Source organism: Pangasianodon hypophthalmus, chromosome 11 (genome assembly GCF_027358585.1).
Source record: "Pangasianodon hypophthalmus isolate fPanHyp1 chromosome 11, fPanHyp1.pri, whole genome shotgun sequence".
Taxonomy (NCBI): Eukaryota; Metazoa; Chordata; class Actinopteri; order Siluriformes; family Pangasiidae; genus Pangasianodon; species Pangasianodon hypophthalmus.
In genome coordinates, this window is record NC_069720.1 from 1,532,523 (window position 1) to 1,549,246 (window position 16,724).

A 16,724-nucleotide genomic window follows, 5' to 3' on the forward strand; every position below is an offset into this window, starting at 1 on the left:
AAAACAGAGGACGCTACGTACCCTCCCTCCTTCCTTCCCTCCCACGAGATTTCCGCAAGAAAAATATTGTTAATCCAACAAACAGTGTCCGCAAAAATAAAGCTCATTTAGCAAGCTAAGTGGAACCTGGCAGTGCTAGATACACTAGATACAAAAAATAATATTTTGTGATTTTGGTGTAAGAATAGCATCTCAGTCAACAAAAATACAATCAACTTCAAAACATCTGTACCAACATCTGTCCTGCTAAAGTGTAATACTTTCTGCTTTCTAAACATTCACAGATTCTCATCCTCTTCATCCTCTTCATCCTCGAGAGCCTTGATGATGGCTAAAAATGTTCTCTATTTGCTCTATGATGCAGTGCATGAGTACAAAAGTGCAAATTAAGTTTTCTATCGCACTATTAGCTCTGTTAGAGATGTTCAGCTTTTATTATCATCACTGCAGCTTCCACGGCAAAACACTCGCTTCACACGTGAGTCCTTTTTTTTCCCCTGCTGATATTTTGGAGTCCAAAAGCACGCTAACTTCTCGTCTACGATGCAGAGGATGGATGGAAAAATGGACGCTCGAAGCTTTTCGGTTCGTCAACCGTTAAAAGAACGAAAGGAGAGCGAGTGATCGTCGTGTGATAGCACCTCAATGACCGGACACGGCTTTGGCTGGAAAAAAAAACAGAACACATAGACACACAATAAACAGTCAGGAATAAACACAAACAGAAAGATTTTTAAAAAAAAAAAAAAACATTCACAGAAACCTGGATTTAATAAAAGAGCCGTACAGTCAACTACAGAATTACAGACACTGTAGAGAAGAGGGGGAAAAAATATTGTATAAAAATAAAATCTCAGATAATGTTTAAAAATTTTACAAACAAAGAAAAAAGACAGAAGAAAGATCAAGAAGAAGGTAAAAAAACAGAAAGAAAGGAAAGAAAAAAGAAAGAAAAGGAAGGAAGGAAAAAATATAAATATGAAGAAAATGCAGGACGAAAGAAAGAAAGGAATGAAGGAAGGAAGGATAGAAATAGAAAATAGGAAAATAGAAATGAACAAAGAAAAACAAGAAAAAACGAGTGATGAAGAAAAAGAAGAATGGCAGAAGCATCAAAAGTCATTCTCTACTGGCTACCAACTCGAGTGTTATACCGACTTCCACCACAAGGGGCAGAATATTTTTTCTCCTTACCCGTTATGAGAGCGCTAAATGTTAACAATTAGCATGTTATTCCAGATTCAACCACAACGAGCAGGAGAGCGGAGAAAAAGGTTCGAGTTCAGATTTTAGTAATGAAATGGATAAATGTAGCTGTCTTTTCTACGTTTGTACCTCACATAACACTTTGCAAACTTCATGTACGTGCTCCAGGGTCTGCCTGATTTTTCACAGAGAGGAAAAGTAGAAGAAGACGCATTCAGCTCGGCTGTAGGAAGGAGCGGTACAGGAGGTCGTTTGTACCAACAGCGATCACACTGTACAGGAGCTCGTCGCTGTGCTGGGACACTATTCTACTATTCTACACCCAGCCAGTCTTACGATCAGCTCCTCGGACGACAGAACTGGAATAGCTGAACTACCGCCATCCTCTCTTCATATCTATATGCATTGCCATTTTACTTCCATTCAGCTTTCTGTTTTCACACTGTTTACACTGTTTACACTGCTTACACTGTTCACAATGTTCACACTGTTTACACTGTTTAGTGTTTACACTGTTTACAATGTTTACACTGCTTACACTGTTTAGTGTTTACACTGTTTACACTGTTTACAGTGTTTAGTGTTTACACTGTTTACAATGTTTACACTGCTTACACTGTTTAGTGTTTACACTGTTTACACTGTTTAGTGTTTACACTGTTCACAATGTTCACACTGTTTACACTGTTTACTGTTTACACTGTTTACACTGTTTACACTGTTTAGTGTTTACACTGTTTACAATGTTTACACTGTTTAGTGTTTACACTTTTCACACTATTTACACTGTTTACACTGTTTAGTGTTTACACTGTTTACAATGTTTACACTGTTTAGTGTTTACACTTTTCACACTATTTACACTGTTTACACTGTTTAGTGTTTACACTGTTTACACTGTTTAGTGTTTACACTGTTTACAATGTTTACACTGTTTAGTGTTTATACTGTTTAGTGTTTACACTGTTTACACTGTTTAGTGTTAAACTTTTCACACTGTTTACACTGTTGACCATGTTTACACTGTTTACAATGTTTACACTGTTTAGTGTTTACACTGTTCACACTATTTACACTGTTGACCATAGTTACACTGTTTACAATGTTTACACTGTTTAGTGTTTACACTGTTCACACTATTTACACTGTTTACACTGTTTAGTGTTTACACTGTTTACACTGTTTAGTGTTTACACTTTTCACACTGTTTACACTGTTGACCATGTTTACACTGTTTACAATGTTTACACTGTTTAGTGTTTACACTGTTCACACTATTTACACTGTTTACACTGTTTAGTGTTTACACTGTTCACAATGTTTACACTGTTTAGTGTTTACACTTTTCACACTGTTTACACTGTTGACCATGTTTACACTGTTTACACTGTTGACCATGTTTACACTGTTTACACTGTTTACACTCAGGTCTGCTGCTTGCATCTACAATGTTTACACTCACCACACTACCACATCGCACTCTTATATCATATTTGTATCTTTTATTTGTTTAGATATATGCTGCTGTAATAGGTGAACTTCCCTCTCTCTGGAAAGAATAAAGTGATATATCTATCTATCTATCTAGAGATATCCGACATTCCATGAAGAGACTCGGATAAGCTTGAGCCGAAATGATCACTGCTCAAGGGTGCCAATAATTTTAGAGTAGACTTTATAAACATTTATAAGTTACATACGTTTTATACATCAAGCACCAACTGAACATTTGATTTGTAAGACGGAAAATGTGAAAACGTGAAGACGGAAAATGTGAAAACGTGAAGACGGAAAATGTGAAAACGTGAAGAGAATAAGTGAGAGCAGATCCACGTGTGTCTGTGTGAGAAACGCTACCTTACTGTATAGAGGGAGATAAAAGTTCTCATCCCTCGCTCTGTCTGCAGCGTGTCACAGTGAGAAAGAGATCCAGTTAAACAGCACACACACACACACCACACACACACACACACACACACACACACACAATCATTTCTGATCAGTAAATCATTAATGCGCACGCCATTCACATATAACCTGTACATTTATTCCTTACATACACAAGCGTGCAGGGTGTGGAGTGTGTGTGTGTGTGTGTGTGTGTGTGTGTGTGTTTGATGTGTGTGTGTGTGTGTGTGTTTGATGTGTGTGTGTGTCTGGAGGAGCGACTGCAAGCTGAAAGTCATCAACACTCAGGTTAATCAGAGCATCTGCAGGTTCCTCACCTTACGCTTCACTTCAGAGATCATTTAAGACCCAATCAGCAGCGGAGAAATAACGACCGTAAAACCCCCACTCCTTAAAGCACCTCCCACTTAACGAGGAAACTCGCTACTTTATACCTCTACTCACACAAAAGTACAAAAAAAGGAAAAAGAGAGAAAGAAAAAAAGAAAGAAAATAAAAAGAACAAAAACAGAAAAAAAAGAGAAGAAGAACAACAACAACAAGGTGGGGTTAAAGGCAAAGAATGGAAACAGAAATAAATAATAAAAAGAAAGAAAGAAAGAAAGAAAGAAAGAAAAAATAAACAAAGAAAAACAAAGAAGAAGAAGAAGAAGAAGACGGTGGGGAGAAAGAAAGAAAGACAGGAACAGTATAAACAAAAGAGAAAGAAATGAACAAAAAACAAACAAGAAGAAGGTGGAAGAAAAAGAAGATAAAAATTAAGTAAGAATGAAAATAAAACCCTCTTAGGAATAAAATACCTTTATATAGTTATTTTTAATCTAACCTGCAGATGCTCTGATTAACTCATCACACACACACACACACACACACAGAAACAGGAAGTAGTGTGTGTTTGCTAACGGCAGCGTCTGTAGTAACACTGCATACATCATTCCCGTGTTACTCGCTCTCTTCGCTCCTGGAGCTCTACAGATGGTGAAGCAACTGGTGTTTGGCAGCAAGAACAGCGAGAAGAGCGAGAAGAGCGAGAAGAAGGTGTGGAACCCGAAGGAACCCGCGGCTCTTTGTTAATTACACACAATCGACAAAAGACTGTTTGTTTGTGCTTCACAAAAGGCCATTTACAGACAATTCACACACTACTTCTGCTCCAGATGTGGAGGCAGCTGGTTGCGTGTGTGTGTGTGTGTGTGTGTGTGTGTGTGTGTGTGTTGGGGGGGGGGGGTCTTCTCATACAGTCACGCACGATCATGCAGCCGACAAAGTGGCATCACACACACACACATGCTAGGAAAACAATTAGCAGAAGCATAGAAGTGTGCTAAAGTAGTTAGCAGGTTAGTATCTTACTTTTGTTTGCTCTGATTAGACAAAGGTGTAGTGAAATCCATTGCTTAGAGGAGGAGGAGGAGGAGGAGGCTGAGGGGAGGAGACGACAGGAACGACAGCAGAAGGAGGGAGAGGAGGAGGAGGTGGAGGAGGAGGTGGTGGTGGAGGAGGAGGTAGAGGAAGCATGGTGGGACTGTTAACCTGCGGAGAAACTACACAGGAGCAGAGACCGGGACAGACAAGGGTTAATAATACGCACATACACACACACACACACTTCCAAGTAACACACACACACACTTCCAAGTAACACACACACACACACATAATGAAACAAATCTGTTTATGTTTCATGTCTACAGCGAGAAAAAAGTAAATAGAATAACAGATTAAAGTAAATACATTAAGAAATGAAAGAAAAGGGAAAAAAAAGTTTTCAGACAAAAAAGAAAGAAAGAAAGAAAGAAAGAATAATGGAATGGTCCATACAAAAGTGACTCTGTGTGTGTGTGTGTGTGTGTGTGTGTGTAAAAATGCAATAGCAATGTGTTGCTGTTAAATATAGATAGATAGATAGATAGATAGATAGATAGATAGATAGCGATAACAAATTAAATGTCCATACAGTGGATATAAAAGCTTTACACACCCCTGTTAAAATAACCGTTAATGTGATATAGCAACTAACAACATTCACGTGAAAAACAGATAAAAGGTTTTAGGGAAGAAAAAAGGAAAAAAAAAAACTTACAATGACCTGGTTGGTCATGGGGTCATGTGACTGTGTTCATTATTAACCAATCACATTCAAACTCCTGTTCAAACGTAATTATCATACACCTGTTATTAATGAAGTGATTCTGATCAAAATAAAGATCAGCTGTTTCTGTAGGACTTTCTTCACATCTTCTTGGTTTCATCCGACTGCTGAAGCCAAAGAGCTTACAGAGCATGTACAGGATCTCACTGTGGAAATGTAATGATCAGGAGAGAGCTACAAAAGAATTCACAAAACATTAGCTGTAGCATGGAACACCATGAAGACCATCATCAACATGTGGAGAAAATGGAGCACCACAGTGACATTACAAAGAACAGGACGTCCCTCCAAAACTGATGAAAGGACAAGAAGAAAACGTATCAGTGAGGCTGCTGAGGGACCTACAGCAACATTAAAGGAGCTGCAGGAACATCTGGCAAGTACTGGTCACTCCCTGCATGTGACAACAATCTCTCGTACTCTTCACATGTCTGGGCTTTGGGGAAGGTTGGCTAGAAGGAAGCCCTTTCCCACAAAATAAAAACATATAAGCTCAAATAAATCACTCCAAACCATGGGGTGAAATGTGTTCTGGTCTGATGAGACTAAGGTAGAACTTTTTGACCATAAGATATCTTCGGCACAAAAATAAAAAAGGCCACAGTGAAGCATGGTGGTGGCAGCATCACGCTATAGTTCTGCTTCTCTTCAGCTGAGACTGAGGTTCTAGTCAACGTAGAGGGAATCATGGACAGCTCCAAATACCAATTTATTTTAGCACAAAACCTGCAGGTGTCTGTTAGACAGCTGAAGATGAAGAAAAATTTCACCTTCCAGCAAGATAACGACTCAAAGCACAAATCCAAGTCAACAAAGGAACAGCTTCAGAAGAAGGAGATCAGCGTTTTTTATTGTCGCAGTCAGAACCCAGATTTAACACCTACAGAAAACCCGTGGAATGACTTGAAGAGGGCTGTGTACAGGAGATCTCCTCACGATCTGATAGATCTGGAGCATTTATCAAGGAAGAGTGGAATAAAATTACCAGATGAAGATGTGCTAAGACTCGTACCCAAAAACACTGAGTGCTGAAATCCAAGCAAAAGGTGCTTTAATAAAGTATTAATTAAGAGGTGCACATACTTATGCAACCAGGTTATTGTATGTTTTTGCTTTTTCGTTCTTTTTGTTGCCTAAAACTTTTCTGTTAGTTTTTTTGACTTGAATGTTGCTGGTTGCTATTTTACATTAAAGGTAAAATAGATCTGACATGATTTATCCTGCAATTTTAACAGAGGGTGTGTAAACTTTTTATATCCACTGTATATCTCACTCGTGTTTTCAGGGGTGTGTCTTTCTTTCTTTCTTTCTTTCTTTCTTTCTTTCTTTCTTTCTTTCTTTCTTTCTTTCTTTCTTCACTTCTTCCTGTTTCCTTCCTTCCTTCCTTCCTTCCTTCCATCACTGTACCTCCCTGCTCTCTAGTGGATGTTGGTTTCCTGACCGAGATTTCTCTCAGATGAAATAAATCATGGAATCTGAGATGTTTCTGCTTTAAGGCGTGTGATGTTCTGAGTGTTAATGAGATGTTTAGTGCTGAATCTTGAGGTGATGCTTTACAGGACGCTCCTGCAGGTGTGTCCATCAGGAAGTCAACTCGTTTGGAATAGAGAGCACTCGAGTGCCGAGCGTCCGTCTGAGAACTCTGTGTGTGTGTGTGTGTGTGTGTGACTGCAGCATAATGTCGCTCCATTAATCAGAAATGTCAAAGAGCGATGCGTGAACATAGCGCCTGCGTGCTGGAATTGCGACGCTCGGAGACGAGTGCACACTTGTCGTAAGTGGAGAGGGGGTGGTGGTGGATTGAGACGGAGCCGTGAGTGGAGAGGGGGTGGTGGTGGATTGAGACGGAGCCGTGAGTGGAGAGGGGGTGGTGGTGGATTGAGACGGAGCCGTGGAGGGAGCGAGGGGGTTATTTATTTACCTGCCACCTGCTTGCTCTTGACTGAAGCCTCAGAGGCCAGAGCGTAGGACATGGTGATGATCCTCTCCTGATCCTGAAGAGCCGAGTCCAGTTCCGACAGCATCGGCTTCTCCACACCCGGAATGTTCTGTACACTGTTTTACACACACACACACACACACACACACACACACACACACACTTAAGGGTCAATTGAAAGAGAACTGCTTATGCCTTATGGTGTTTTTGTTTTTGTTTTTGCTTTTTCTGGCCCAAGTGGCACTTAGGAAACACGAATAAAACTCCAAACTTTATTTCCTACAAACTTATAAAAAAAACCACACATGATGAAAAAAAGGTTTTCAGACAAGAAGGAAAAAAAATGCTAAAAAAGAAATAAAGAAGGGGAAGAGGGCTGGGTAAAAAAGACCTTCACATTCCCTTCTTTTTTCTTTGTGCATTTCTTTCATTCCTTTCTTACTTATCTGTTTCTCTCACAAATACGTAAACTTTCTTTTGTATTTGTAAGGGTTTGTTTTCTCTCTCTCTCTTTCTCTCTCTCTCTGTTCATCTTGCTCTGCTCTCTATCTCTCTCTCTTTCTTATATTTTTTAAATCCATCCTCTTCTTCTTCTTCTTCTTCTTCTTCTTCCTCCTCCCTTTTTCTTTCATTTTGTCTTTACTCTCTTTACTTCCTTCCTTATCTGGTTCTCTCACAATTGTAAACCTTTTTACAACCTTTGTCTTTCTTTCTTTCTTTCTTTCCTTCTTTCATGATAGCTAATAATTGAGACAGAGAAATATAATATATAACTAAATAAAAACTAAAAATATATTATGTAATTAAAGTATATATTTATAAAGTATATAGTATATCAACACTTTCATGCATAAAATATTTTTATATTTAGATTTTTTTTGTTTGTCTTATTTAACATGTAATATGAATGTTGACTTTTCTGGAATATATATATATATAAAAGTAATCAGATTATCCACATGCAGGAATATCATGAGTGAAAAATGGATAAAACATTATACCTGAAATAAAAAAAAAAAAATAACTTTCAGGTCGATAATATTTAATGCTGATGAACAAAATGATAGAAAAGACCATATTTCAACAAAACTGAGTAATATTCTTAACACGTATGTATAAAAAATGTATGTATGCAGTTTGGGACTGTTTACCAGAGACACTGATTATGATAATGATTTATGTTAAATTACAGTCATGTGATAAAGTGATCTGGAGGTGATTTATATTTTATCGTTTTCTTAAATTGATTATTTAAATAAAAACTGATTTTCTTAAATTAAATACTGCCTTAAACTGACTGTCTGTAAGTGTGGACACATTATTATAAAATCAAACAGAAACGAGACAGAGAACCCTGCAGTGAGCAGAACCGCAGCAGAACCACAGGAAGTGAAGGTGTGTGTGTGTGTGTGTGTGTGTGTGTGTGTGTGTGCACCTGGACTTGGACAGGATGCTCTTTATGCGCTCCACTTTGCGGTGACGCGCCTCCATCTCCTGAGGACTGAGCGGCTCTTCGGGGTCCAGGTCCAAGTATCGCTCGGGGATGAGAACTTTGTCTGGCTTCGACAGCTGCGCAAGGGAGAGGAGGAAAAACAACATCAAAAATATAAAGCATTCATTTAAATATTTATTTATGTCTGATTAAGAAATGTCCTGCTTCTTAATTCATGGAAACATTTTTTTTTAATAATATTCTATTCTCAATTTTTTAAATAACATTTCTAATTAAAATGAATTAAGAAATATTTCTCTTATTAATAATGTCATAAAATATTTCGATTTGTTTTTAAATTATTAAACTGGAAAGGTGGGTAAAACAAACAAAAAAATTTTTTTATTAAAATATTTATTCATGTTTGACTCTGAAATGCTCTGCTTCTTTAGACTTCTAGAGAAACATTACATAAAATTAGTTTTTATATAAAAAAAATAATATTACAATAGACTAGGTTTTAAATTTGATTAGATTAGATTAGCATCGATTACAGTAGTGAACATAATTGACTAGGCAGAAAGATAAGTTTCGCTAAATTGCTAACACTAACTGGCTATATTTAACTACGCTAGCCTGTTTTCTTTGCTAATCCCAGCTAGCAAGATGTAAACATTGCAAATTACAAAGACTGAATGATGGTTTCAGGTAAAAATGGCATAGCTGCTATAAAACAAAACTCTTCTCACAGTTTTAGAGACATAATAAAAGATCATGAGAACATGACATCGGTTAAAATTGTTAGCTTTTTACTTTTAAATACCTGAGTACATTTAAACATCACAACTTTTTGTTCTCACTGGAGTCTCATTTTTTGCCTTCCAATTTGAACTAAAGTGAGATTTGCACACATTAGTCTTTTTTTTCAGGATTAGGTCTCTAACAGTTAAGTGGGTTCGACGTTCAAATGATGTCTATGGCCCACAGAAGTCTCTATAGACGTGTCTATAAAATGACTGACAGGAGGCGCATCCAATCACAAACAAGCATTCCGAACCAGAAGTCAGCTTTCCAAACAGGTTTTCTCAGCAACTTAACGCACTTTTGCTGAGGCCACGACTTAATGCATTGTTTTTTTATCATGTTCTACATATCTTCCAGGTTATTTGTACAAATAAGGAATAAAAAAAACAACTATTGCACCTTTAAGTATTACTTTTCAGTTTAAAAACGGGGAACATGTGGTTGATCAGATTAAAGAGAAAATATTACATAATAATATTTAGTTTCTTATCAAACCGTGATTTCATCACTTTAATTTAATTAAATTTAATTTAAATGTAATTAGCACAATTAAAGCAGGCGTGGTATAATAACACGTCACGTAATGTTCTCACAACGCCAGCGATTCGATCCTGTTTGTTTTTATTCAAAAAATTAAATACATGATGAAACAACGTACATGTTGGATGTACGAAAACAAGCAGTGTTAATGTAGCTCGATTCATTCACATGGGACCGACATACGCAACTGAATTTGATAAATTCAGTAAGCATTTTTTATATTTCAAAAAAAGTACTTTGTACTTTAAGGTGCAGTACAGGTGACAGGAGGCGGGGCTTATCGGTACCTCCTTGCTGAGGTCCAGCTGATAGTCGAGCGGTTCGAGGTCGAGCTCTCGGCGAGGGTTCAAGTGCAGCGTGATCCACTCGTCTGAATGTGAACGCTGCCTCTCTATACGCTCCAATGCCTTCTCCTTCTCTTTCTCCTTCTCCTTCTCCTCGCCCTGTATGGCTCGCTCCAGCAACTGCAAATCAAACTCCTGCTCACGCCTCCACTGAGGACACACACACACACACACACACACACACACACACACACAGGGTGATCCATGTTTTTTAAGCATGTTAATCATTTTCTGGTACACCACAGCGCTGTGGAATCCTGAAATCTGATTGGTCAGAAGGAGTTGATTCATTTTCTCTAACAGCAGCTCTGACGGTAGCACAGCTGCAAATTACGTACTAATACGTCCTCGTTTCCATAGTAACGGCTCATTCATAAACAGATGTGTTTAAAAAACATTTATTTAATGTTGATGGAAGGATGGAAGGAGTCTCCAGTGTCAGAGCTCTGTAACAGTCAGAGGAAAAGCTGTAACTTTACGTTTTCCCACATCTTCAGGACAGAGGAGTTTACGCTTCTCTGTGGTTTCTCAGTAACAAAAACTGACATTTTGTCTTATTAACTTCAAGAGAGAGAAAAAAGAGAGAGTGGTGAATAAAATCGAGCGTGGGGGTAACTGCTATAACGTAAGTGGAAGGAAGGAAGAAAATACAAATGAGCAAAGAAAAACAAAGAAGAAGAAGAAGACAGTGGAAAGAAAGAAAGAAAGAATATAATAATGGAACAGTCCATACAACAGTGACTGTGTGTGTGTGTGTGTGTAAAAATACAATAGCAAATGGCAGCCATTTTAATGTGTTGCTGTTAAAGATAGATAGATAGATAGTAAATATGAATGAACAAAAAAGAAAAAAAGAAGAGAGGCTGGAAAAAAGAAAGAAAGAAAGAAAGAAAGAAAATACAAATGAACAAAGAAGAAAAAGAAGAAGAAGGTGGACAGAAAGAAAGAAAGAAAAAAGAAAGAAAACACTAAATGAACAAAGAAGAAGAAGAAGAAGAAAAAGTGGGTGGAAAAAAGTAAGAAAAAGAAAGAAAGAAAGAAAATACAAATGAACAAAGAAGAAAAAGAAGAAGAAGAAGGTGGAAAGAAAGAAAGAAAGAAAGTAACGGACAGAGAACAGGAACTAACTTTTTACTATAAAACTCTAAAACTATTGTACTCTTTGGCAGATTGCTGTGGTGTCAGAGGAATAAAACCCTCGCGGGGTGTGATGTTACAGGGTGCTAACAGTAACTCAGCCTCATCACCGCACCGTGTTGTTGATTAGTTTCCTGCAGCAGCGTGACAGTGACGGAGTGCAGAGTGTTTTATTCTGTGGAAGAGGAAAATCAGGCTGCTTTAGTAAACAGTTCAGCCTGAGAGGCAGAAGGACACTGAGGTATTTCAGCTCAATACACACTGGACCTGAGGTCCTCTAGTGCAATCCAGGTGTGTGTGTGTGTGTGTGTGTGTGTGTGTGTGTGTGCGTGTGTGTGTGTGTTCATGTATTACGAGAACAAATAGTTTAATAAACAGTTTGGAGCTGATAAACACAGATGCTCCGAGTTGGCCATGTAGGGACAGGGCTTTAAACAACACACTCTTGTCTCAGTGTCTGGGCTTTAAGGAGAACGTGTGTATTGTACATAAAAGGTCAGTTTGTGATGTAGAACAAATTATTCGTTTACAATCCACAAAAATATGTTAAAGAAGGAGAAAAAAACCCACAAACAGCATTCAGACAAAACAGGAACCATTTCACGAGCGCCAGAAAACCACAACATGCATCACTGCTACAGGAGAATGTACACGGTGACAAGGCAGGCGTCATTGTGCTTACTGAGGATAAAAAATAAAAAATATAAACATCACGCAGGTCGTGCACACACACACACACGCACGCACACACACACACACCCACAATGACATATTAATGACACCATGTGCATTTATTAGCGGATTTTTTTTATTATCATTCCATTTTTTCCATGCAAACATCTACATCATAAAAATAATCGTGCAACTGATTTACAAACGACGCTTTATTTATCATCACAAACAGAGTGAGGAAAGAAAAAAATGACATGAAGCCTGATGACATGGTAGAGGTGGAAGGAAGGAAGGAAGAAAGAAAGAAAGAAAGAAAGAAGACTTTTGTTTATTTCGCTATTCCTTCGATCCTCTTTCTTTCTTTCTTTCAAGGAAAAAAAAGGACAGAAATAAAAATGACAGAAACTGAAAGTGGGGGAAAGTCAAGAAATTAAGAAAGAAATAAAAAAGTAGTAGAAGAAGACGATGATGCTGATCATTGGAAAAAGAAAGAAAGAAAGAAGCAAAGACTCAAAAAATACAAAGAATTGAAAGAAAGTGTCATTGTAAAGAACAAGAATGAAGGAAAGAAGGAAAAATAAGGAAGGAAATACAAATGAAACATAAAAGCAGAAAAGAGTGAGGAGTAAAAGAAAGAAAGAAAGAAAGAAAGCTTATAGATATATGTACAGCACACCACTATACATATTCACATGTCATTGTGCTCGCAGTGCTGCATACATGACAATAATAATTAAAAAATCTTGAAAATAAAAAAGGAGACATTAAATAATAAATCAGGGCCTGTGGTGAGTTTGTGAGTAAAAACACGGTGATGTGATTAGTAGCTTGAAAAGTGTGATGATTATTAGCATGCAAATCTCATTCAGCGTTCTAGAACATTACAGATTACAGAGCAGAGATTAATCAGTAATGAAGCGTCATGGACGTGGGAATAAAACGGAGCATGATGGATGACGTGGGAGTAAAACGGAGTGGGGTGGATGATGTGGGAGTAAAACGGAGCGCGGTGGATGACGTGGGAGTAAAACGGAGTGGGGTGGATGACGTGGGAGTAAAACGGAGCGCGGTGGATGACGTGGGAGTAAAACGGAGCGCGGTGGATGACGTGGGAGTAAAACGGAGCGCGGTGGATGACGTGGGAGTAAAACGGAGTGGGGTGGATGACGTGGGAGTAAAACGGAGCGCGGTGGATGACGTGGGAGTAAAACGGAGCGCGGTGGATGATGTGGGAGTAAAACGGAGTGGGGTGGATGATGTGGGAGTAAAACGGAGTGGGGTGGATGATGTGGGAGTAAAACGGAGTGGGGTGGATGATGTGGGAGTAAAACGGAGCGTGGTGGATGGCGTGAGAATAAAATGGAGCGCGGTGGATGACGTGGGAGTAAAACGGAGTGCGGCGGATGACGTGGGACTAAAATGGAGCGCGGTGGATGATGTGGGAGTAAAATGGAGCACGGTGGATGATGTGGGAGTAAAACGGAGTGTGGTGGATGACGTGGGAGTAAAACGGAGTGTGGTGGATGATGTGGGAGTAAAACGGAGCGCGGTGGATGATGTGGGAGTAAAACGGAGTGTGGTGGATGATGTGGGAGTAAAACGGAGTGGGGTGGATGATGTGGGAGTAAAACGGAGCGCGGTGGATGACGTGGGAGTAAAACGGAGCGCGGTGGATGACGTGGGAGTAAAACGGAGCGCGGTGGATGACGTGGGAGTAAAACGGAGTGGGGTGGATGACGTGGGAGTAAAACGGAGCGCGGTGGATGACGTGGGAGTAAAACGGAGCGCGGTGGATGATGTGGGAGTAAAACGGAGTGGGGTGGATGATGTGGGAGTAAAACGGAGTGGGGTGGATGATGTGGGAGTAAAACGGAGTGGGGTGGATGATGTGGGAGTAAAACGGAGCGTGGTGGATGGCGTGAGAATAAAATGGAGCGCGGTGGATGACGTGGGAGTAAAACGGAGTGCGGCGGATGACGTGGGACTAAAATGGAGCGCGGTGGATGATGTGGGAGTAAAATGGAGCACGGTGGATGATGTGGGAGTAAAACGGAGTGTGGTGGATGACGTGGGAGTAAAACGGAGTGTGGTGGATGATGTGGGAGTAAAACGGAGCGCGGTGGATGATGTGGGAGTAAAACGGAGTGTGGTGGATGATGTGGGAGTAAAACGGAGTGTGGTGGATGATGTGGGAGTAAAACGGAGCGTGGTGGATGATGTGGGAGTAAAACGGAGCGCGGTGGATGATGTGGGAGTAAAACGGAGCGCGGTGGATGATGTGGGAGTAAAACGGAGTGTGGTGGATGACGTGGGAGTAAAACGGAGTGTGGTGGATAATGTGGGAGTAAAACGGAGCGCGGTGGATGATGTGGGAGTAAAACGGAGCGCGGTGGATGATGTGGGAGTAAAACGGAGTGTGGTGGATGATGTGGGAGTAAAACGGAGTGTGGTGGATGATGTGGGAGTAAAATGGAGTGTGGTGGATGATGTGGGAGTAAAACGGAGTGGGGTGGATGACGTGGGAGTAAAATGGAGCGTGGTGGATGACGTGGGAGTAAAACGGAGCGCGGTGGATGATGTGGGAGTAAAATGGAGCGTGGTGGATGATGTGGGAGTAAAACGGAGCATGGTGGATGATGTGGGAGTAAAACGGAGCGCGGTGGATGACGTGGGAGTAAAACGGAGCGCGGTGGATGACGTGGGAGTAAAACGGAGCGCGGTGAATGATGGAGTAAAATGGAGCACGGTGGATGACGTGGGAGTAAAACGGAGCGCGGTGGATGACGTAAGCACAATGAGACCGAAGCAGAAGCAGCTGAAGCTCCTCATGTTGTGGTTTTATTGGCGTTACGCTCACTGTAGCAGCTGAGGCAGTACTGATGTCTGAGAGCCGATGATTTGTGACTAGAACCCTCGGTTAGCGCTTCCATAGCAGGACATTAGCGCTTAGCTCCGTTAGCATTGGTGTAAAAAAACATTTGAGGAATGAAAGAAATACTCCAACGAGTTTCAGTTTAATCTCTACATCACAAACAGACCGAGAACCAAAACAATGAAAAGAAAGAAAGAACACAGTAAAGAACAATACATCTTTCTTCCTTCTTAGCTTTCTTCATTTCTTTTCCTTCAATCTTGTTCTTTACAATGCTTCTTTCTTTCTTTCTTTCTTGTTCTTTTTAAAAGTTCTTTCTTTTTCTTGCTCCTCTTTTTCCTTCATTTCTTTTTCTTATTCTTTTTCTTTCTCTTCTTGTATATTGTTCTTTACAATGCTTCTTTCTTTCATTCTTTCTCTCTTTCTTTAATTTTCTATTTCTTGTTCCTTACATTTCTTTCTTTTTCATGTTCTTTCATTTCATTTTCATTTTCTTTCCCTTCTTTTTTCTTTATTTTTTTCTTATTCTTTTTTTTCTCTCTTCTTGTTTCTTGTTATTTGCAATGCTTCTTTCTTTCTTTCTTACTTTCTTTCTTTTTCTATTTCTTGTTCCTTACAATCTTTCTTTCTTGTTCTTTTTCTTTCTTTTTCTCATCCTTCCTTCCTCTCTGTGGAGTCTTTGCCAGTGCAGGTTTTTGTTTTCAGTCTCAGACACAGTGGATGGAGATCAGGATAAAAAAAAAACCCTGGAGTATTTCTGTATAACTTTCAGCCCTCTGACAAAAGATCACACACCAACTCATCCCATAATCCCACAATCCACACACACACACACACACACACACACACACACACGTGATTGGTTTAGCCGTACACAGCAACACCACTCTTAAAGCGCAGAATCACGTCATTAAAGTCGTTATAACAAACGATGTTATGATTTAAACACGTCATCATTAGTAGCTGTGCTTTGTGTTTAATGAAATCGTTAAATCGGTAATTAATTACGCCTCTCACAGACGAGAGCGCTTTGTTGTTCATTGGCATCGTGAAAATCAAGGCACTCGTTTTCTTCTTTAATTCCGTGCACAGAAAACCTCGACACATCCGTCGTTTCTCCTTTCTACACATTCACAACATTCACAACTCCGTCCTCTTAAGCCCTTAATGTCCTCTCGCTGACCTCATTTCCTGTTTCTGACACTTCCGCGAAACACTCACTCACCTGCTAAAGCCTCTACTTCAGTCACTCGCTGGTTTTAAACATGTTAGCATTTTGCTGCTAAAAATCACAAGCTGTTCATGTGGTTTGTGTGATAAAGAGCGGAGCTCTAACGTACTGATCCCAGGTCTGCAGAAACGGGCCGTGAGGAAGAGGAAGGAGGGCGAGATGAAGACGCCTGGCGCTCGCCCTGGCTCAGGGTGCGCTTGCGTTCTCGCACTAGCGCCTTCTGGTGGCGCTTCATCCTCTCCAGCTGCTCGTCAGCGCTCATGCGACCTCGCTGCTGCTGCAGCGGCACTTCAGACGAGTACAAACGCTCCAAGGCACTCTTTGGTCTCTCCTGGGAACAAAAAAAACGAAAGGGAAAGGAGAAGAAGAAGAAGATGAAGAAGAAGAAGAAAGGGGTGGGTATAAAAGAGAGAGAGAAAGGGAAGGAAGGAAGGAAATGAGAGAAGAAGAAGAAGAAGAAGAAGAAGAAGAGGGTGGGTATAAATGG

General features: G+C 39.9%; 1 protein-coding gene across 20 annotated transcripts in view; it reads right to left on the minus strand.

The window, feature by feature from the left end:
* Positions 1–498: 498 nt before the first annotated feature.
* Positions 499–16,724, minus strand: part of plekha7b (pleckstrin homology domain containing, family A member 7b) — a 119,947-nt gene continuing 103,721 nt past the window's right edge. For 16 of the 20 annotated variants that reach the window (XM_053237900.1, XM_053237905.1, XM_053237899.1 and 13 more), the window contains 6 exons: positions 16,347–16,568; positions 10,269–10,475; positions 8,641–8,774; positions 7,188–7,321; positions 4,468–4,658; positions 499–665 (listed from right to left, as the gene is read on the minus strand). In XM_053237900.1, the coding sequence (XP_053093875.1) occupies positions 4,483–4,658; positions 7,188–7,321; positions 8,641–8,774; positions 10,269–10,475; positions 16,347–16,568 (873 nt within the window). In that variant the 3' untranslated portion in view covers positions 499–665; positions 4,468–4,482. Of the gene's footprint in view, positions 666–3,063; positions 3,108–4,467; positions 4,659–7,187; positions 7,322–8,640; positions 8,775–10,268; positions 10,476–11,466; positions 11,638–16,346; positions 16,569–16,724 lie in introns of those variants that run through there. The other 4 variants (XR_008302590.1, XM_053237898.1, XM_053237904.1 and 1 more) reach the window with 4 other exon arrangements.